Genomic DNA, 24,668 nt, shown 5'->3' with positions numbered 1-24,668 from the left:
GCACATGGCTGTTGAAATCATGAAAATGTGCATACAGGTTACCAAGATCCATTAAAAAACTGCTATAGAACCACCCTGGCAATCAAGCATAACGTTTCGTTTTAAGACAGCTCTATTAAACAAGGGAAATAACTGAGTAAATACAGCATACATATATACAGTGTTGCCTCGATCTAATAAAACAGTAGTGTTGCCTTACAAACCTACAGTCTCGTTTGTTTAAAAACCATTATAAAGCGTTTTCAGGACATGCTGTGGATATTTTGCAAGATAAAAGCTCAAGTTTGATTAAATACTCACTTTGATATCAGGGTGTTTTTCTAATTTTGCCTCCATCCAGCCAGGGAAATGGGTAATTCCTTTGTAATTGATGGCATTGGTTTTACGACACAGCACAAACAACGTCAGATGTACGAAATCACCCATCTGTACAGGAAGAGAAGGCAAAGTAAATTAATTGTCCGAAAAAAGCAAGAATATCGTAACTCTAAAAGTGTGAACTCCATTCTCTTGAAACCACACATAGTTAATAAAGATTTACCTTTTAAATAACTCCATAAACTCTATAATGTTACAATGTAGATTGATAAATGTTTGTTCACATAACAACAGTGAATAGTTTATGTCATGAGTTGAAAATCAATGTTAAATTTTTAAACTAATTATTCATTCAATTATAATTGAATTAGAATCTTTTTTTCTCAAACTTTAGATCATTCCAACTTGTCTCAGTAATTTGAGTTAAGATTATTTTTCCTTATTGACAACAGATATCTCAAACTTATCTCATATAGTGTTTCTAACAAGCGAATTATTACAAAAATCATAATCTTATTGTAAGAACAGGACACAAGTCTATACATATGAATAAGAATACCTCAATTTCTATGATATTTTAGAGAAGGCAAACTTAGATACTGTTGTCTATTTAAATAGAATAGATGTCGAATGTCGGGTAAAATTTTCGTAGCGCCTCATTGTACATTATCAATATTAACAGATCTTAGAGAGATGGACAAACGGATTTAAATTAAGATAGCTTAAGCTATTATTATTATTATTATTATTATTATTATTATTATTATTATTATTATTATTATTATTATTATTATTATTATTATTATTATTATTATTATTGTCGAAGCTTATCGTATCGTATAAGAAATAGTATGTTATAAAATCATTTAAATGCTATGTGTCATGATTATGCATAAATGCAATTCAATACTTATGTAATAAGTATTTAATGTCAATTAATTAATTATATTGATGATTACATATTTAATACAGAATTAAGTGCCATATTCAGTATTTCGTAGTATAAATTACTCTATTTACATACATTTATTACGTAGCAATGACTATGAAAAATGTTTTTTTCTCTTTTTGAGGAAAATTTTTGTCTAAAATCAAAGCCCTATCTCCACTGAGTAAAAATGTTTTTGAATTTTGAAAATCCATTCATAAATAAACAAGTTATGCTGTTTCAAAGGTGTAATTTATTTGGATGACCCGCAAAGAGGGAAAAAACGCGAAAATATGGGACGCTTTTTCGGCATTTTTTTTCGACCTTTGGTTGTATCTTGCGTAATAAGTGAATTAAAAGATTGAAACTTGAAGAGCAAATTAGGATGGTGTTTTGTAAAATACGGGAAAAGTACTCGTCATATTCATATGAAATTTTACAACCAAAAAGAAGAAATGTTCATGAATTACCTTGTCAGCGACAAAACCTCCACGCCCGGTAGTTTAGAAATATTTTACTCCAAAGAGTAAAAATCTATTTTTAACGGTCTTTTGGTAATCGCACGAGTTTTGTCGCTTGACATAATCTAAAATGACCTTTTTCTAACTGTGTGCCAACTTTCAGTCATATTCATCGATAAACAGCGTCGTAATTAATTTTTTAAAATAGCATATACGAAACGGCTTCGTCCCATATTTTGACGCGAATTCGGGCACTTCGTAAGCGAAAAAGAGGCCCAAAGATTTGTGCGGGATAGTCATTGCTATATTACGTCCGAATTGTACATTCGAGAGTTTCAAGTAATTATCATATGACAGACTATCATAGCTAATGTTGTGTTCCATTTTTCTTTAATAACAAATATAATGTTCCGTAAGATTTGTATCAATGGCTTTCATACATTTTTATTGAATTAAAATCTTTTTTGGCAATCTTTACATTATTGCAAATTCTCTCAACAATTCGCGTTAGATTATTTTTCATTATTGACGAATGGCATTTAAAAAAATACATCTTAAACAGATCTCCCCTAGTCTTTATAACAAGCGAATTATTTTAAAAATCCTAACCTATATTGTAAGAACAGGACACAGGTCTATACATATGAATAAGAATACCTCAATTTCTATGATATTTTAGTGAAGGCAAACTTAGATACTTTCATGTTTCTAAATAGCATAGATGTGAAATGTTAAATGCCAGGTAAAAGTCCCATAGCGCGTCCTTGTACGTTATCAATACTAACTGAACTAAGAAATATGGAAATACGTATTTAAATCAAGATAGCTAAAACTGTTATTATTATTATTATTATTATTATTATTATTATTATTATTATTATTATTATTATTATTATTATTATTATTATTATTATTATTATTATTATTATTATTATTAAAATAGCTAATGTGATGTTCCATTATTCTTAAATATTACATATATTATTTGTAAGATTTTCTCAATGCCATTCTTAAAATTATTATTGAATTATAATTATTTTTCTCGAACTTTAGATTATTCCAAATTTTCTCAGTAATTTGAGTTAGATTAGTTTTCCTTATTGACCAATTGCATCTTTCAACAGATATCTTAAACTTATCTCCCCTAGTGTTTCTAACAAGCGAACTATTTAAAAAAATCATAATCTATATTGTAAGAACCGTGCACATTCCATACATACGAATAAGATCACCTCTATTTCTACGATATTTTAGTGAAGGCAACCTTAGATACATTAATCGATATAAATAACATAGATTTCGAATGCCAGCTAAAAATCTCATAGCGCGTCATTATACATTATCAAAATTAACTGAATTTAGAAAGATGGACAAACGTATATAAATCAAGATAGCTTAAGCTATTATTATTATTATTATTATTATTATTATATTATTATTATTATTATTATTATTATTATTATTATTATTATTATTATTCCGGCCTGATGACAATTTCCGAGGGTTTTAATTTTAAAGTCATAACGACATAGCGAAACTGTGCTCGATCAATGATAGTGCCGCGCTAATAATACTAACAAGATCACCAACTGGATTGTCCTTCCACCCTGATCAGCGCCCTAACCCTTACCCGCAAGACCGACTGTTCTAGGTAACCTTAACACTATAATTCTGGGTAATCATGACCAACTAATCCTAACCAAATTTCCAATAGATAAGCCTAAGCAAAACCTAACAATAAACCTAAATCCAAGTATAATAAATGTACAATACTAACTGAATCACTTCAATATACCAATTGAATTCCCCACTCTATATAGTTGTATTTCTATCCAACAAGATCCCACCCAAAGCACTTCGATTAAAAGAGACCGAATCAGACACGTATCATTCTTTTTTCGAGTTTACAGCGAGAGTTATAGCATTTCTGCTACAAAAAACTCTGCTATAAATAAAATCACAACTTTTGGTCCAGGCAATGTGGATAAGGTCTTGATGGTGAGACTAAGTTACAAAAGATACAGGGATATATGTAGTAGGGTCTGATGCTCATTTGTATTTAGCAAAATGAATAAACTGCTGCGCACAGTTTAATCTGAAAAGAATTGCATGCACTGCAGACAGAGACTGTACTGTCAAAGTTCAATTAAAGATCTGTTGAGGTGCAATCAGCAGATTTTACTTTTGACATTTGTGCCTGAACTTTTTTCTACTGAGAGCACTGAGAATAGTAGACCCCTTACGAACTGGGAAAAGTGCTAATAGAAAACTTAAATAAGAGCAAGATGTAACACCAAGTTTGCAAAAGAACGACAAGGTGCCCAGCTAGAAGGTGTCTAGTTACGTTATCTAATATGCTAGAAGGTGTCTAGCCAAATTGCCTAAAGCGCAAGAAGGTGTCAAGCGCAGTTGGCTAAAAAGCTAGGTGTATAGCTAAGTTGGCTGTTAAGCTAAAAGGTGTCTAGCTAAGTTGGCAGAGGAGCTAGAAGGTGTCTAGGTAAGTTGGCAGAGGAGCTAAAAGGCTTCTAGCTAAGAAATGATTGTAGAAAGACAAATCATTGATTTTGCGATAAGAAGTGTCATTCCCAGGTGGGATTGAAACTCCGCTACACGGTCTCTGGTCATCAGTGATTATCAGATGGTGGTCTTGGAAGCCCTTCAATGATTGATCTGCAGTTTAATAGCAGCATCATGACATTTCTGTAACAAAAAGGTGTTCCAACATTCAATTTGCTCTGATATCTCTCATGAACCAGCTACGTTTCATCTGATTGGTCTCTTACTCTAGTCAAATACTATGCAATTCCCATTAACAAAACACTACATGGTGTATACAATTGTACATGAATCATAAATAGTAAAATCATTTGTAACAGTCATAAAACACTTCATGAAAGAACAGAATGCTTTAATATGAAAATCTTCAGGCTAAAAACAATAATATTTGCGACACACCGTCTCAATGTGGTATTATGTAAGGATGGACCAGGTGATGAAAATTGAGTTTATAGTCCCACATATGAAACGTGGGGATAATCTCTTCTCGTTATTATTGAGAATAATGTATCTTAAAAAATAAATTCACTTTTCAGGATTCCATTCTTTCTTACATAATATCATTTTGAGACAACGGGTCACATTTAAGTCTGCATAAATTATAGTGGAAAGTTCAATATTGTTGACTTTCTGTCGTTCTTTGTACAAACGGGACATAAAGTGACCTTTTCTCCAGTCAATTTGAATTGTCTGTAAAATATTGCCATTTAATTTCTCTTTATATTTGAAGATGAGTGTTGAGCCCATAATTTCCATGTCAAGTACTCTGTTCTTTTTTAAAAGTCCAAGGCTTTTAGTAGCTTAGTATTCACTTTGAAAAGTAAAGTTATAAGTCGTAATTGGAAATTATGGTTTTCAGATGGAAACATGAAACTGATCGGGAAAAAAATGAGCTTGATTTTAATGGAGATAGATTAAGGGAGAGAGCCTTCTATTACGGAAAATTATTGACAATATATGCGTCTGCATTTAAGCCAACAGTTTAACCGAAGATCACTTGGTCATTATCTTTCTTATCGTAATAAAACTTTTGCTTCCTTTGTGCGCGACAGAGTTCATCTTGCGCCATTTTCCATGTTTCTTCCAACCGCTCTCTCAACTCCAGTACGTACTGACAACTGGCTCCGACACTTCACCTGTCCAGAGATCACGAAGAATATTTATTGGCCCTCTGACGCTTCGCCCATACATAAGCTCAAATGGTGCAAACTTCGTCGATTCCTGTGGCACTTCTCGATAAGCGAAGAGTAGTGGATTAATGTAACGATGCCACTGCTTCGGTTGATCAATGCACAAACGTTTTAAAATCTTCAACGTCCCATTGAATTTCTTTCATATAGTCAGAAACGAACTTGGCTCCCTGCTCAGTAAGTATCTCCTCAGGAATTCCGATCCGGCTATATGTATTGACCAATGCCTCAGCTACAGTTTCCGTGTAAATTTTCTTGAGGTACCGCTCACAGGCCTGTAAATGGTTGGTGAAAAAAATTGTCGGAACTTTTTGAACACGCGAAAATAGACACAACAGGACAAAAATATGGACACAACACAGATATGACACGTTAATTGACTAGTCAAATCATGTCACTTTCCCCTACTTATTTTGAACGAGGTCCTTATTTTATGGTATCAAAAAAAAATCCCAATTATTTGAGATCCCAGGTCTGAGTTAGTTGTAAAATGAAAGGAAGAGAACAATTCCTACCCTTTTCAAGGATGTGTATTTAGACGTCTAGTGCTCGACACCGGAAACTGCCTACCTTCGCTCCTGTTTGTGTTAAATGTTTACGCTGATTCTTTCGTTATTTGAATTAATTCTTATAGAAGAAGAAGAAGAAGAAGAACAAAAAGAAGAAGAAGAAGAAGAAGAAGAAGAAGAAGAAGAAGAAGAAGAAGAAGAAGAAGAAGAAGAAGAAGAAGAAGAAGAAGAAGAAGAAGAAGAGGAGGAGGTGGTGCGGTGGTGTGAGAACTTTCGAAGAAGAATTTATATTTCGAAGAAAAATAATTATTTCGCATTATTTCCGCCTCACATCGGGACGGAACCAAAGAAATATAGAGACTGAGAAATAAGAACCGGAGATATGCATGTGTGTCGGTAGCAAAATAGAGAGAAACCTTCTGGTCCGGTTCGACACACTTCTGTGTGTGCGTTATTTACTGACTAGGTGTGTGTGTGTGTGTGTGTGTGTGTGTGTGTGCGTGTGAGGACGACTCGCGCGAACTTCGCGATCTCTCTCTCTCGCTGGCTGTGGCACAGTAGCCAGGCAGTGATTACATAAACGTCTAGCGGAGCGTGTAGGTGGCATGATAATATTATAGCTAACTGATAGACGGCATGTTTTGTCTTTGATGCGACAAATAAAAAGTTTTTTTGTTGTCTTTTTAAGTCGGCATTTGAAACGGAATAAAATCTAATTTTTTCGGGGAAAGAAATAAAAGTCTTTTATTTTTTTTTATTTGTTCTGTTCTTTGGCGTTACGAATTTTATTTTTACTATTATCTTTTATTTTATTTTTTTAGCACTTTTAGAGCAAAATCGTACTGTCGGAAATCCGACAATAGACGGAAGATTTACAGGCCTGCGCTCACTAGGTCGAAAATGGCTTCCGGTAAGCACGACGCTTTTACGCTGCCAGTGAAGAAATGTGTCTTAACGTCAATCAATGTTTCATAGACCAAAACGAACTATTGTCGATCTTAACGATGAGTATCTTATTTCCCGCGAGCTGCTCATCCTTCACGAATTTTCTTTTCACGACGACTCTTTCGCAGCCAAGTGTCTCTCAGAACACCGACCTCCTGCGTTCCGACGGTTCCTCTCATCACAGGTAATCTCTGGTTTTCCGCCCGACCATATCCACTGCAAGATCCACAGCTAGTCACAGGTACTCTGATGTGAATACTACCGTCCTTAACTTCGGCTTTTATTACCATTTCGTCCAATGATGCTGTCGTCCGGCTTTGCCACAACTGCCGCAGTTGCTCTTTTATGCGACCAATGTTTCGGCACGTCGTTCTTACGTTGGTGGTTTGTTATATTTTATTTTCCCTTTTTACAATCACGGGCTCTGTGAGAGGGGGACTGACATCTCCAGCACAAAATCTATTAACATTAACGCTTCTTCTTTCCGTCTTCTCGACCTCTAGTTTGTTTGTCTTTTTATACGACTGATTTTTAAAATGTAACTGCCTCCTTCTAGCTACAAGGAACGCTTCCGAGTCTTCAGCTACATTGTCTAGGGTTTTAGTTTTCTTTTCTCTAAGATGTGTAGCTAGATCCTTGGGACAGGCATCCATAAACTGTTCTTTGATGAACAGGTCTCTCAAACTGTCGTAATCTTTCTCAATCTTTGCTAGGTCGACCCACATCTCCAGATACGTTTTCAGTCACGTGATAAACCTAAATGCATTTTCTCCGTCCCCCGGTATGCCTTGGCGAAACTTCTCTCGGTAGCCATCTTCTGTCAAATTATATCTCATCTGTAGCGCTTCCTTGACGGTATCGTAATCTTGTGCGTCTGCCGTTGATAATTGACTGTAACAGTCCAACGCACGACCTGGGAGGACGACATATGCCATTGACTAGAGAGCTGCGCCGGTGTTACCAATACTTAGCTTCTATACCAGGACAAATCATTCGTTTGGACAGAAAAATAAATAAAAAACTTACCGCTAACCGTCAAAAGCAGTTTAGATTTGAAGATGCATTTGTTTTCTATCAAAAAACATTCGGTACTACACAATCCTTGATGAATTTCAGAAGTTGTGTTTGAAATTATATCCTAAATATTTTCATGGTTCATTCCTCGCGATATCGTGTCGGTTTCCGTCTGTTACTACGTCTGGTTCCGGTGCAGTGCAAGCAAAACAAAGGTTTTTAAAAAAGTTTATTGAGAAAAAGATGCGGAAAAAAGTGTCCTAGATAGGTATGCAATTTGGTGCATTAGTGCAGTAAAAATTGGTGCGCAAAATTAGTTCGTAGCGGATGCGAGACTCTCTCTCTCTCTCTCTCTCTCTCTCTCTGTGTGTGTGTGTGTGTGTGTGTGTGCGTGTGTATGTGTGTGCGTGTGTGTGTGTGTGTGTGTGTCTCTTTCTTTTTTTTTTGGGAGGGAGTGCCTACGTACACGGTAACGGGGCATCTAGCCTCAGGATCTACGTACACGTAAACTGGTTTACCGTTGCAACACAAGCAATAGATGGTCCTCGCTGTCGTGACCGCGCGCGCTCGTGTGTGTGTGTGTGTGTGTGTGTGTGTGTGTGTGTGTTATTTTTTTTAAAATCAAAACAATTTTAACCATTATTGGCGAGATTCCATCTTACACTCCCCAAACTCCAGATCTTAGTCTTAATGTTATCATTAAAAGACAAGCTTTGCGATTTATAGTTTAATTGAAGCCCGAGTCGAAATATACTCTTACTACTGCTCTCTTGGTGGAAACGATTTATTCTGCATAAGCAATCTGGAGAAAAAAAATCAGTGTCGCTGTAAAAGGTTAAAATTTCACGAAGTACGCACCGTGAACACCGCTGTAACAATCCTTTGATCTACGTCATCAGGCAACCCATTGTTTCTTTCATCTTTTCCCATTCCCCCTTACAATTACCCCCCCCCCCCCCCCCCCATTCCCCCGCCCATCTCTCTCTCTCTCCCTCTCTCTCTCTCTCTCTCCCTCTCTCTCTCTCTCTCTCTCTCTCTCTCTCTCTCTCTCTCTCTTGCCATAGTGTTATCCCTTCCCCTTCCCATCTCATTGTAAAATGAAAACGTTCTGCTGTTTGCAGATACATGTATGATTGTTTTGTTTTTTCTCTCTCACTAGGCATTTGAAAAAAAACAAAAACCTGAAAAAAACAACAAAACAACTTAACCTTTTAAAGGCGAATATCAATCTTACTTGGACCAAAAATAAAATCTTACCGTTTTCATCAAAAGACAAAAAACAAAATACAATTCAAAAACATGAGCTTTTATATAGGGCAATATCCACCCAACGTGCTCAAAGCGCTTTTTATCAATATTCTTACTGCTCTTATGGTGGAAACGTTTTTGTTTTTCTGCGTTAAAAAATGATATAAATGAAGACTATTATTTGAAAACAAAAAAATCAGTGTCACTGGCAAAGGGTTAATTGCAGTACTCCTGCATCCTGTGAGACTCCTACGGAACTTGCTAATCATAAAAAGGGAAATAGCAGCAACCAACAATACTAAGGTGAAAAAAAAAGAAGAAAAAAAAAGGTGGGGGGGAGGGGGGGGGGGGAGAGCAAACCCAGTAGCAATGCAACCTTTTAGCGGCGAAATTCGATCTTTGACCTAACACCAAATCTTCTATCATCAAAAGACAAGTAACGGCAAAACGATTATAGACAATTGAAGTCCGAGTTGCGATAGTCTGACTGCTCTCTTGGTGGAAACGATAATAAAGATAAAAGCAAACTATTATCTAAAAGCAAAAAATTAGCTTCGCTGTTAAGGGGTTAAGAACACCTGCAACTGCCAGTATCCTTGAGATGCTCTACGTCACCTCTACGTCACCAAGGTCACCAAGCGACACTTTCGTCGGCATGCACCCCCCCCCCCCCCCCTCCTCTCTTTCAAGGTGGTGGTGGCGGCGGATAAAAAAGGCCTTTTTCTCTTTCATTCAATCAACTGGTCTGCTGGTGGACCCTAGGCCTCTCTACAAGTACAAGAAATAATACTCACTTTTTTTCTGCTCCAACGAAAATATCTACCCCCCACCGGTCTAATTATTTGTAGCAGACGTCAAATTTCTCAAAACGGTCACGTGACACTGTAAAAACAACACAGGAAGTCCATGAAAGCTTATTTACGGCATTTCCTTTGAACCGTGTAAACAACAAAATTTCGTTTTCATTCGACTCAACGGGTCAGATTGGCCGGTATTTTTTTAACGAACTAAAGTTCTGAAAAATCAAAATGTTTCTTAGAAAGTTGAAAGATGCTAGTTTTTGAAACAGAGGTAGGTTTTTAAAAAAAATCTTTATATTTTACGTGAATGCATGCTCAATGCGAGTTGGACGTGCAGCGGAGGTTGGTAGGCCAAAGGCCCACCTCTCTAGTTTCCGCGAACCGCTCAAAACGAAGTAACCAACAATCTAGATCATCTTTGCCGTCTGGGAATGATGGAATTTGTGGTAGTTTAGATATCGGTTGTGCTATCATGTTGACAGATAAAGAAGAGGAGGAAACTATATCCATTTCCAATTCATGCTGCATTCTATTTTTCTCTTTCTCTGCTTCTATCTTTGCGTGTTCCAGTTCAATCTTGAACTTTTCGATTTCGATTTGTCTTTCTTCAGTTAATCTTTCTCGTATGTATGCATTCCTCCTCTCCGCTGATAATTCCATGAATCTGACTCCTTACCGTATCGCCAACGATTCCGACATCTTGATCCCAAATTTTAATCACAATACGAATTAAAATTTTAATGACTATAACTCACCTTATTTATTATTACGAATATTTTAGTTATACAATCTTTGGATGGGCCTCCAAATGTAACAACTCGGGGCTAGACTACGTCAATTCAATTTAATTATTATCAATCATATGGAAAATTTAAAACAAATACATATTACGACCATCCAGGACGGAGTTATTTTATTAAATCTCCCGACCTTAGATTACAGGAGAAGAAGGGGAGATATGATCCAAACATATAAAATAGTAAAGGGAATAGACAGGGTAGAGGCAGGATTCCTTAAACCAAACAAGAACATTCAGACACGAGGAAACAGCAAGAAACTGAAAAAAGAACGTTTTAAAACAAATGAAAGAAGGAACTTTTTTTCATCTAGAATTGTAAATAACTGGAATAAACTACAAGAAACCACAGTATCAGCAAAAAATTTGAATAAATTCAAAGCAGAGTTGGAGATAAGCAACACCCTAGGAAACAAGTTCAATTATAAAAATTGGTCCAATCATTAATAGATGAGGAGGAGCGAAGGAGACTACGCCAAGTCTAAAAGCTCTATACAGAGGTATCCAGGTATCCAGGTATACTAACTTAATACACAAACAACGTCTTACGATATTTCTAAGCAACAAAAGTGCTAATACGTTCACGCAGTCAACATTCACATTCTCATGCAAAACATGCACAACACAAGATGCGTACCGCTAGAAAAAACCCTAACATACTTAAACACAACCGAACAATTCCAACATATTTCAATACATGTTACATGGTGGTGGCAGCGTTGGTGGTGACAGCGATGGCGGTGGTTTTATGGTATCAATAGATAATATGTTGATGTTTGTTGGATTTGTTATTGTGTTGATAATTATGAGTTATTGTGGTATAGGTGTGACGATGGTGGGTTGTGCTGGATGTTGTAAGTATAACGTTGGTTGTGATAATGATGTGATGATTGTTGTGTTGATTGTGATTGCCATGGATTGACATGACGTCTTGATTGAATTAAAGTGGTAATTGTAATTTTTGTGGTCGTGATGATGCATTGGTAGTCCTGGTGTTGGAGATTATGGTATTTGTGATTGTGATGTCTGTGTAGGAGGAGAGAGGAAATTGAAATGAATGGGGTGGTGGTAATGGTAATGATGTCTTTGTAATAGGACTCTCTTACATTATCAGGATTTAAAATGAGGTGAATTTTGGTTTGTGAAGCAGGGCCTGAATTTTGTTAATAACAGTAAACAGCTAAATAGCTGTTAGTTCCCATCTATGAAAACCAACTAGGCATTCTGTGTTAGATTTTAAATAAATTCTTTGCCACTGTAAAGGATAATATGGAATTCTTACTGTAGAAAATCTAGATCCATGAGAAGAAAAAAGGAGCCAGGGTTGTTGATGATGTATTTATTGGTGCTAACTGGAGTATTCCCAAAGGATTGGAAGGAAGGACATCTTATCAAGCTTCCAAAGAAAGGGGACCTCAGTAAATGTAATAATTATCGAGGAATCACTCTTCTCTCTATCCCAGGAAAGGTTTTAAACCGTATTATTTTAGAGAGAATTAAGAATGCAACAGATGCATGGAAAAGCAATAGAAAGGAATGCATTCTCAATTACCAACAATAAAAAACATATTTTATACCATGAATTTAGTCTTTTACCATCTGGGAGAAGGTTTTGTCAGATTAAATGTAGAACTAACAAGTATGAATCAACGTTCGTTCCATCAGCAATAAAAATTTTGAATATTTCATATGGTGCAGAAAAATCAAGGATTGATTCGTTGACTGATTAACTGATCAATTTATTTAATGTAAGATTAACTGACCAATTGATAATGATGATAATTTTTGGTGTCGAATTGCCACAATCGTAACAAATTGAAAACAAAATGAATATGTTTATGTTGTGTATATCGCACGTGTGAAAGGAAGAGAGGAAAAGAGAGAGAGAGAGAGAGAGAGAGAGAGAGAGAGAGAGAGAGAGAGAGAGAGAGAGAGAGAAAATAAGTAGGAGTGAAATATCTGTTCAATGTTACAGTTATCGTTTAACGTTATAACAAGTGTAACTAAATGACAAATTGCCATATTTATGGACAATAAAGATCTATTATTATTATTATTATTATTATTATTATTATTATTATTATTATTATTATTATTAGATGCTAAACTGCGGGACGAACAGGCAGGTTTTCGGAAAAACAGTTTAACCATCGACCAGATTGCCTCTCTGCGAGTCACAGTGGAACAGTCTATAGAATGGAACTCTCCTCTTATTGTCAACATTTATGGATTGCGAGAAGGCTTTCGACAGTGTTGACAGAGCAACATTGTGGACAATTCTACATTATGGACTCCCTGAAAAGATAGTAAACCTCATTAAGCAAATGTATGAAGGATCAAGTTGCAGAGTTGTACATAAAGATCAGCTTACTGACAGCTTTGAAATTAAGATTGGTGTCAAGCAGGGATGCTTGCTCTCACCATTCCTGTTAATCCTTGCCATTGATTGGCTAATGAAGGAAACCTCCATAGGGCGAAAAAATGGGATACAGTGGACCCTCTGGACACAGTTGGATGATCTGGATTTTGTAGATGATCTGGCTCTTCTGTCCCACACCCAGGAACAGATGCAAGCAAAAACCACAATTATAAACAACCTGTCGGAATCAATTGGTCTAAGAATTCACCCTGCAAAGTCAAGGTCTTAAGTCTAGGTACGCGTCAAAGAGAGCACATCAAAGAAAAGTATCAGGAACTTGTAAGATATAGACCCTTTCTACTATATCGGGAGTATAATTGACAAGAATGGAGGCACAGGTTGAATTCACATTCTGGAACAGAGTTTGGAGAACTAAAGATTTCTCCCTCCGACTAAAGCTAAGACTTTTCAACTCAAAAGTGGAGTCTGTCTTATTGTATGGATGTGAAACTTGGAATGCATCACAGACATGTATAAGGAGGGTGCAGATTTTCGTTAACAGGTGCATGCGTAAGCTACACAGAATAAAATGGATGGATAGAATTACAAATGAAGAAGTATGGGAAAGAACACAGCAGAAACCAGTAAGAGAGGAAATAGGAAGAAGACGATGGAGGTGAATTGGAGACACCCTTATAAAGAATGACTCCACTATAAAAAAGAAAGTATTGGACTCGAACCCTCAGGTTAGAAGATCAAGGGGAAGGCCACGAGGAACACGGAGAAGAATTAAAGAAGCTGATATACAGAGAAGTGATAAGACATGGAACGATAAAAAAAAAAGTTATCTTAAGATAGAGAAGGATGGAAACTGTTTTAGTGTGGCCTATACTCTGACCCAGGGTGAAAAAGGCAATGATTATGATGACAGGAGTATTCCACGTGATAAACGAGGAACTGAGAGAGAAATCATGACATTGTGAGGGGAAAGTAACGACATGAGTTTTCAGACAAAATGCTATTTTTCAATACACGACTGAGAATCACAATACAATAAATTAGTCAAGAAAATCAATGCGAGGACACAACAAGTGGACTTTGATTGGGGCTACAAAACATATATGAAAAACTGAAATGACGTGACATGGTTAGTTTCAAATATTCAGCATTACATTGTTCAATAGTTAGTAACGCACATTTTCCAATAGGATTCAATAGTCGTACCGTCACTTCCTTCCTAATGACGTATGGTAACTTAGTAACACTGGCTCTAAACTATCGGAACAATGGCGGACGTCGTATGAAATATTTCTCCGGCGAGCTTAAAATCGTACCCAGAGGAAAAACCCCCCATCAATTTGATCATGTTTTGACTTTTACACATTCTGATCACAAGGCATATGAAAAGGGAATGAAAAGTTCTCGCCAGCATGAAGAATAAAAAGTAAAGATTTTCTTTGTTTAGAACCAAGATGGCCGCCGTTGCCGGGCGCGTGACATCAGACTACTGAATCCAATTGGCATTATGTCCAGTTATCTAATCGCCAAAAATGAATCTAATGCTAAAAAAAATGCGATTTTACATTTGTCGTTTTAAACACTTCATTCTATCCTTTACTCAATAAGGATCAGACCAATATTTCACCTCCTTAAAAATATTATTCTAACTGACATAATGCTGCCCTGGATTGGTGAGGACATTTCAAAGTACATAAATAATCATAAAATCGAAACACAATACCCAGGATACAAAAACCTTTATTATTATTTAAAATAGCGTTCAATCAGGATAAATTCCCACACCCTTAATAACCGGAACAAAAGAAAAGAAATGTTCAGTTTCAACAATATGGTTTGAGATTTTGGCAACTTTAACGTTTCTAACTTATTTTATTTAAATCGATCTCCAAGCATTGCGTCTATATTGTTCTATAAATTTGTCTCTTGTCTTGTGCTTTGTCAAACCATGTGGCATAAACGTCAAGCTATTCTTTCGGTAGGTTTTTAATCTTCTCTCTTTTTATCCATCTTTGGGATTCAATCTCACAGCTTGTTTCGAGGTGTTGGCATCTGATTCCAAAAGACATTGACTATCCACCTACAAAGGTGCTGCTGCTGAATCATATCCCACTGGTTTCTACCTTTTCTTTTGCCATATTATAACGTTTATCCACATCCAAGGCATCCTCAACCCTTTTGTTGCATACGCAGTTGCAACCAAGCTCATGGATATTTGCAGACTCTAGATTACTGGTCCATGATAAATGCTAAGAGACTAACTCATTCAGTTTGATAACGTCATGATGAGCCCCTTCTCTGATACTGACTAAATTGTAACCAATGGTCAGGGTAATCAGTTCATATTTCTTTGGCAGATTTATCAATTATCCTTCCATTTAGCTAGGGGAATTAGGGACACAAAACCCCCGAATTGAGTGCAAATTTGTGATGAAAGCATGATTTTTTAATGAAAAAAAGTTCGTGCTCTAAGGTTTAAATTGTGATAAAGAACCACTTTCTCATTACTCCAACAGCTGAGATATAAGCAATTTAAATCGTGTACGGTGGTGATGAAACTTGCCGCCTTCACATCAACATTTTGCTTTGGTGTCAAAAGGTCACTACGTCATCGGTAACGAGTACAGATGTACACTGTTGCTTAAATCGAAATCGGAAATATAACTTATCATTTATTCATAACATACAACTTATCAAATTCATTCATTTACCAAGAGAGTAACATAATTTTCAAAAGTATGTTTTCAACTCCAAAAGTATACCAATTGGGTTATTTCAAATTTTATCGGCATTGGAACGCGGAACATGAGATTGTGAAATCGAAGAAATCAAAGTTTCGTGGTCGAATACGAATACGAAAAAAAAATATGATTTTTCCCCCTCTCATATCTTTTGTATATTCCGATAGCTTTCAAAGGGTATAATTTTTATTTTCTTAATGTCTTTTTAAATTAAAATTAGACTTCCGCTCAAGTGAAGATATCTGTAAACAATGCATCGCATTCTGCGGTTGCTAGTTTTGTCGTCTGCTTTCGGGTCGGCGAGGTCACAAAACGGTGTCAACTTGAACTCTGTCGCCTTTTACCCACCTCATAATAATAATAATAATAATAATAATAATAATAATAATAATAATAATAATAATAATAATAATAATAATAATAATAATAATGATGATGATGATGATGATAATCATCATCGTCATCATCATTAGCAGCATACCGAGCACCTAGATATCGCTTAAGCATCAATGTTATGTGTCACACTAATTCAACACAGTTATGTTATTATTGTGGTTTGCGTAATGGTATGGTTCAAATCAAATTTCAGGTTGAAAATGTCCGTATCATCATCTTTAACATCACCGTCATGAACATCGCCTCATCCCCAGCACCAACAATCCCGTGATTAAGTCACTTAACCCATTAAGCCATGGCATTGACAATGTACTAAATCTTGTACTAACTACTAACAATTATATAATGGCAAAATGCAGTATTGAGGTGGATTGGTCAAAATGATTCATTTGTCAAGAGATTAAAAAAAATTAAAAATTAGAATGCCCAGCTCTGTCAAAGCGGACATATTGTGGTCAATGTTACGTGACTTTTGTAGTGTAGCGTTCTACCAGATATGGTGTTAAGACTTTTAACGGATTAGAAAATGATAGTGACAAGCTAGATTTGTCTGTTGAAGACCGCTCTGAGGATACGGAGGTCCTGAAGCAAAATGATACCAACTGGCACAAATTATGTCGCTTTGATATACGGCCAAAAAAAATCAGAAGGCTTGCTGTGAAAAATGAGAAATCACAAGAAAACTTGTCAAATTATCCCGATCTAGACAATCTCTCATCATCCCACTGTCCAAGGAGAAAGAATATGCGTTTTCCATCAGATGACGTTATCACAAGAAATAGGACACATTGTATGCTTTGCATCAAAGACGAAGCTTCCCTCCATTCAATAATGACAAAAGACATGAACGAAAATATCCGTGTGGCTGCCTAAATTATAAACGATGTCCAGATTTTCTCCATGTTCTCAAATGGTGATTTGATTGCGCAGGGAGTTCATTATCAAAACATCAAAGAACATCAAAAAATGCTGAATATTACCAAAACAAACAAAGATCTAGTTTTGCTGTTGCTGAAATTGTTTCTTCTTCTTTTTCCTCTTCCTCTTCAAGCTGAAACTTCCTCGTGGAAGGCTCAGCAGCAGCATTCCCAATTGTTTTTCTGGGAGTTATCCAAATTGTTCCTAAGTCTTACAGAAACGAGTGAAGATAGTAGTCCACTCTAGATTGTGGCAACATAAATTTGCCAGATTTCCTCTTGTTCTGTTGGAGGCTGTGTACTGACACCTGACCTGGTTTTTCTGACCTATGTAAAATACATTTAGTTTATTCTTCTCTCTCCTTTCCTTCAATGGTTTCAAATGGGGTGTCATATATGGCTTTTATTTGTTTGAGGATTTTGTTGAACGAATTTTATAGCTGTTTTTGGATTGATTCTATTTACCTAATTGCGGAGGTGTGATCGGGATCCCATACCTTTACTCGAGTGTTGGTCTAACATAAACTTTATAGCATTTCTCTTTTATGGTTACTTTGTAGCCGAAGAGGTTTCTTCTCAAGAATCCCAGGGTGGAGTTTGCCTTCCTGCACATGATTGCAATGTGGTCTTTCCAGGTCAGGCGATTGTTTATTGTTTATTGTTATTGATATTTTGCTTTGGTGACTTCTTATAGTGAGTTGTGGTGTATTGTGTATTATCTTCCTTTTGTTTGTAATTTTCTGGAATCAAAGTCCCGATGAAGAATTTCTGAGTCTTCCTTAAGCCTTATTGCTCTGTACAAGAGTTCCTAGTGACAATCTTTCAGGCAAATCATTGATGTAGATAAGGAACAAGAGGGGACCCAGTACGGTACCTAGGGGCACACCTGTAGTACTGGAGCGGACTCTGACATTGCTCTTTCAGTTGTTTACGATTAGTAAGAAAATCCATTACCCAGTCGTGAGCGTTACTCATGATTCCATATCTCCGCAGTTTAATAGCCAGAGTATGGTAATTGACTTTATCAAATGATTTACTGAAGTCTAATAATATAACATCTGTTTAGAGTTGTTCATTCATGTTTTCTGTTAGGTTATTGCAAGTTGTTATTCGTTGTGTTTCACAAAAGCTCTCCTTTCTGGAGTCATGCTATATATAAGACATTCAAGTATAGAACAGATCAAAGAGAGAGAGACAGAGAGAGAGAGAGAGAGAGAGAGAGAGAGAGAGAGAGAGAGAGAGAGAGATGAGAGAGAGAAGAGAGGTCCATACATTTTCAGAATTAATCAAGATGTATAGCAAAGAATGCTGTGAAGAGTTGCCAGTCGTATGTTCACCCAATCTGGTTCAGAGACAGAATCCAGCCGGTCCTACCAGGCCTCGACAGCTAACCTCAGGAAAGGAAACATTTTTTAGCCTTCAATAAGACATCATATGGTTTTCTTGAACACACTGCCATTTAAAAAGCTGACAACGAGATATTGGCTTTATCTTGCGCCGTTAAAACAATTCAAAGAGATCAGGATAAACTAGATAAGGCTGCTGTTGAATTCTCTCAAGTCTCCCAAGAAAAATGTGTTCCACAGTCATTTGTCTAATAAATATGATTTTGTTGGATCTTAATCATCTAAAAATGTTAATATACGTCACCAAGAAAATTTTTCATTTTCGAAATTAATAGTTACCAACATCACCATAATCACTTCCACTATCACCACCACCACCTCATCATTACCATATTCATCACTCATCATCATCATCATCATCACATCATCATCATCATCATCATCATCATCATCATCATCATCATCATCATCATATCACGCTATCACGATCACCACCACCTCATCATCATCCCCATTACCATTATCAATACTACTATCTCCATAATCACCTCATCATCATCATCATCATCATCATCATCATCATCATCATCATCATCATCATCATCATCATCATCATCACTACCACTACCACCACCACCATCATCACAACACCATCAACATCATCCTTATCATCATCTTCATCGTCGTCTTCGTCATCATCATCATCATCATCATCATCATCATCATCATCATCATCATCATCATCATCATCATCATCACTACCAAGATCAGCACCACCACCACCTCATCAACATCATCATCATCACTACTATTATCACAACAATCACCTCATCATCATCATTATCACCAACATCACCTCCACCATCATCTTCACTACGATGACGACCAACACAACACAAGTAAAACTGACACCAGCACCATCTCCTCCTCTCCCACCACCCCCTTCCAGTCCTCATTATAAAGCTATACTACCGGCCCATACGGCTCCTATATCACATAAAGTCACAATTTTAACAATTATAATTATTTAAACCAAAATAATCAACCGCTTGCACGGGCTAAAAATAATATATTTTTAAGGTGCCGAATTGTCAACAAATATTTCATAGATTACGCCCCTTTGTTTTAATATAGCTCATATAGGCGGATTTTCATCTCCCTATTTCACACTGTTAGAGGAATTTCTCAATGTGGTTCTATATCAACATCGATTAATAGTGGTCTCAAGTTACTTTGTACCAAATTTGGTGCTTTCATCACTAATTTGCACAATTTTATCCTAATTCCCCTAGCTAATTGGGTTAAGTAGGCATTTGCTCTTGTTCTCCAATACTGTACTTTTAAACACAAGTAGAGTATTCTTACCGTTAAGCATCTTTCACTTGGCAGCAAGAGTCATAAACAATTACGCTCCTTTTTACCAATTGTTTCACTACTATTCTGCTTCTTTCTAGTTTCTTACGTGCACACTTTTATCCCAAGACAACTTTATTTCCTGGATCCCTGCAGATTCCATTTCAGCACATATATGATAATATGTTGAATCTTCCTTAGTGTAGCTTTCAACAATCCATCCTCAATTCTTCCTTTTATTTCTTGCCTTGACCTGGTCCAGATATCGTAATGCAAGCTTTGCTGAAGTAATTTGTATTTCTCCATATTTCAACTGTACACGTGAGTCAAGTTTAATCGAAAATTCCCGATCAAGTAAAAATTTAAAAAAAAACTCACTCCCCCCCTGTCTCTCTCTCTCTCTCTCTCACACACACACACACACACACTCCTCTCTCTCTCTCTCTCTCTCTCTCTCTCTCTCTCTCTCTCTCTCTCTCTCTCTTTAAAGAATGTGTCTGGTTGGTTGTGGGAACGTGGGACTGGGATATCATGCAAATTGTAAATCAGGTGAAAAAAATGAAAGGTCCGGAGGTTGGAGTTTTGTAACTTCCTGAATATCAAAAACGGCTATACGAAATGTAATGCAATTATATCTTTAAAACTGTGCAAAATATATTTAAATCTGAAAACAAAAGAAGAATATACATTTTCTTGTACAATTTATTTAAAAAACCCACAAAACAATCAAAACAATAGGGATAAGGATATATTTACATCTGATAATTTTTTTTCTCCAGCACATCTATTTTGTTCACCTGAGAGATAAACTAGAGTAGATTCAGGTCAAACCGGACACGGGTCAAACCGGACGCTACCCGACTCACTCGATGTCTAATTTCCTTTTGTTTTGTTTTTTCCCCGGCGCATATTTCTAGTAACTAAGCACACGTCTCTTGTGACGTTTTTCCTGCCGTTTCAATGAGTGCAATCAAGGAGAAGTCAAAGAATCGTGTTTTCATCGAGATATTTCTCACAAAACGTAAGTATCCCGTTCTTTGTTATGGGTTGCAAGGTGTGCAAGGAAGTTGCTATTTAAGCTATTTATACGTTTTTATTAAGGAGTTTCGGCTCAACCACTGCACTACATGCTATTTTAGGATCGTTTGATTGTGGTTAGATCGTCTGACGATGTCCAGTTTTCATTTTAGCTCCACTGGGGGGGGGGGGGGGTGTCCGGTTTGACCAAAGAAAATTTAAACGATTCAGGTGAAACAGGACGGGTTGATTAAGTTGTTTATTATTATTTTAGACGTCTATAATATTATTTGTTGCAATGCTTTCCTTGTATTTCTGTTGACCGGCCTATGTTTATCATGATTATTATTATTATTATTAGAAAATTAGGGAGGCCTTCCGAAAGCGTCTACACCTACATCCCCAGTATTATAATGTTTTGGGAGGGGGGAAACTTTTTTTATAATGTTCTGGTAGGGGGTTTGGGAGGGGGGAGACTTTAAAAATAAAACTTTTCCTCCTCCCAAACCTCCTACTAGAACATTATAAAAAAATACTGGGGATGTAGGAGCTTTCGAAAGGCCTCCCTAAAACTATATTATGTTCACCATTGTAAAGGAAAATTTACATTATTAGACTAGCCAGTCTATGAAAATGAAGTTCAAATATCTAAATAAAGTTAATTTTTTCACATTGTTACAGGCACCAAGATGCCGCGATCAAAGTACACTGACAAGAGTGTGGATGCTGCACTTGATGCCATCCGCACCAAAAATCTTTCATTCCGCCAGGCCGCTGCGACCTGCTCTGTCCCGAAATCAACCCTGATGGACAAGATGGCCGGAAAATACCCCGTCCATAGGGTATATCATACAGTGTTGGCCACAGAGGAGGAGAAGAAACTTGTCAAATGGATGGTGGCCTGTGCCAGGGCAGGTGAAGGGAAGGACAGGGAGCAGCTGTGCCTGGAGGTGCAAACAATAATGATTTTTATGATGGTTGCCCTTCCACCTCGGCCAGTCATGACTCGATATTCCCAGCTACCAGTCAACAAAACCCCGACCTTGTTTCTCCGTCTTCGACACCTGGCAAGTGTTGGTGTCGGGATCGGGACAACGTGGCGTTCTACACATGCCAGTTAATCGACCACATACTTGCCTGTGGCTGGTCGCCTGTTGATATGTTCAATGTGCGACGACGCCAGTTCAGGAATGTTCCAGCGACAGCCTCTGAACCAGACTACGCGAAGTATTTGGAACTCTGGAACAGAGTTGTCCCACAGCCCACATTTGACAACCTCCCACTCCCCGTTTCGTCTAGCCGAAAGTCCACAAGAGCGCCTCGTGTACAGCTTTCCTTCTATGTGTCACATGCATCCTTCAAGGAGTATCACGAGAACAAAGATAAAGCGGAGGCGGCAAAGAAAATGGAACAGGAAGAGAAGAAGGCAAAGGCGTTGAAGAACAGGGAGGAAAAGGCGAAGAAAAAGTTTGAGGAGAAGGAAAAAAAGCGCTTGGAGAAAGAACAGAAGAAAGCTAAAAAGTTGAAAGAGAAGAGGAAGGAGGCAGAAAATAAAGGGAAGGGGAAGGGGAAGGGCAAGAAGAGGAGAGTGGAAGAAAGAGTGGAGTCTAGTGCAGAGGATGATGATACGATGGTTGTGTATGTTGACAGGTCGGACGTTGAGATGGATATGGATGAGTTATGTGGTGTGAATGACAACGATGAACGTTTATGTGATTTTTGTGGAAGTGATAGGAACCTGGATGGATGGATTTGGTGCAAGTGTGGGAGGTGGTACCACAGAGAATGTACTGGCAGAGAGAGAGAGAAGATACTGGGGATGAGTGAGGAGGAGATCAGTGTTTTCACGTTTGTTTGTACATTGTGCAAGTGACATGTTGCGTTATGATTATGTACCCTATTGATTGTTTTGAATAAATTATTTTTGTCTTTCTCTGTTGAAAATGAACATAAACGTGTTTATTTATCTATCTAGACGTCTAGATCTAGTCTAGCTATTTATGAAAATATATGGCAGTCGTTTTGGGGGAAGGAAACATTCTGCCAATTTATGGAAAGAGTCCTTCAAAGTCATTGGAATGCTGGAATCGAACCCTAAGTTGACCAATGACCCGGCAGATATTTTACAAACTGAGCCTATGGATCTTCTGTAACTGTTTATGAATTGAAAACTATTAAAAAAACAAAAGGAAACAGTGTTTTTCAACATCCGTGAAGGGTGTCCGGTTTGCCCAAGTTGGGTGTCCGGTTGGACCTTAACGTTCAATAAGTGTCCGGTAGTACCAAAATGTCACGAATAACATTTTGCGTCGAGAACATGGAAAAGACTGCTTAGGGTGCAAAATCGGCTGGTTCACCTGAAACCGGCCACTTGAGCGTTACACTTTACGACATCACTATACAGCATTGGTCTTATTATGGCCAGCAGTCTTCCATTCTCTGAGACGACCACAGATAAGGCTTGTGTGTCCGGTAAGCCTGAATCTACTCTAAGTAAATATCTGTCAAGAAGGAAATAAGTTTTACTCACGTACAAGTGATCCGGTCAATTGAAGAAAGATGATTCTCAGACAAAATAGAACATTCCAGGAAAGTTGTGGTTTCTTTTTCGAGTACTTTTCTCCTTTCTAGATTAGACAAAAAAAAAAAACAAACATTGAACATTATCAGAGAGAAGTTAGTTGTCTGTCTAAAGTGACTCCAAGATATTTGGGATTCTGCAGTGTAGCCAGCTCTCTCATGCCGAGTCAAATACTATCTATCGTATGCTGACTTATTTGACTTGGCAAACGTGTAGATACTTTGTTCGATCGTCTGATCAACTGCAGTACCGCATGCTAAGTTTGTATTTCTTCTAACACTCAAAGCACATTTTTTAAATTTCTTCAGCAGCTTTTGGGTGGCTTGTTTCCAATTGATCTAAGCTGATGACATACACCGAAAGATACCGAGCATAATTATGATGATCCATTGAAAAAAACGTAAGTATCATAGTTCTAAGGCACTCTCTTTACAAGCAGAAGTCATTTTCTTTTAAAGCAGTCAAAAGTCGAAGAACGATCCAATATCGGTCAATATACTGGATCCAGAATTGTGAGTTATAACTAGAAGAGCCACTCCTGAGAGCCCCCTTTTCAATTTCAAAGTCCGCAAGTAATGTTGTCAAATCTTCAGAAACTTCTAAAACATCATCAAGAACTGTCGTAGATAGTTTGATGTCTTTTACAGAATGCACAAACATAGTAACTTTTCTTGAAGCACACTTCTTTTTTGCAAAACTCTCCCAAAGCAAACGCTAGTCAAAAGCTTCTATCATAATTGAGTGTGTACGTAGAGCCCGATTATATTGTTTGCCCTTCATGATACCGCTCAGAGATCCATTGACACACAAACCTGACTCAAGAACAATTTCTTCGAAACCTGACCCAATCAATAATTTACCAATTGCATTGAAGTAAGCACAGATTATATGGAATGTACCCAGTCGCAAAAACATATCTTCATAATTTGTAGGATTATTCCATAGGTGAGCGTATCCTTTTTTTGCTGGTGCCAGGTCTAGGGTTATGACTGAATTATAAGTATGTTTTTTACGAGTTTGAAAAGCCCTTGTCAGATGTTAAAATTATCAATGGCGGCCATCTTGAATTCAAGATGGCGGACATAAATAGTGCCTTTATCAAAGGCAAACAATTATATTCTGAAACTAGAGACAATGTGGATTTCAGTAATATATAACACAATTTGTCACAAGGG

The 24,668-nt window shown here is 37.1% G+C and overlaps 1 protein-coding gene across 1 annotated transcript in view; it reads right to left on the bottom strand.

Annotated features, from left to right (window-relative positions):
- LOC144967709 (medium-chain acyl-CoA ligase ACSF2, mitochondrial-like) overlaps nucleotides 1–23,488 on the bottom strand; it is a 23,911-nt gene extending 423 nt beyond the window's left edge. The window contains exons 1-2 of the mRNA XM_078905251.1: nucleotides 23,447–23,488; nucleotides 301–426 (exon numbers count right to left, since the gene is read on the bottom strand). Coding sequence (XP_078761377.1) covers nucleotides 301–426 — 126 coding nt within the window. The 5' untranslated portion in view covers nucleotides 23,447–23,488. The remainder of the gene's footprint in view (nucleotides 1–300; nucleotides 427–23,446) is intronic.
- Nucleotides 23,489–24,668: the final 1,180 nt, after the last annotated feature.

This window comes from Berghia stephanieae, chromosome 3 (genome assembly GCF_034508935.2).
Source record: "Berghia stephanieae isolate SIO BIC M18660-M18661 chromosome 3, UCSD_Bste_1.3, whole genome shotgun sequence".
In the NCBI taxonomy this organism is placed as follows: domain Eukaryota; kingdom Metazoa; phylum Mollusca; class Gastropoda; order Nudibranchia; family Aeolidiidae; genus Berghia; species Berghia stephanieae.
This window is presented reverse-complemented; position numbering and strand designations above follow the sequence as displayed.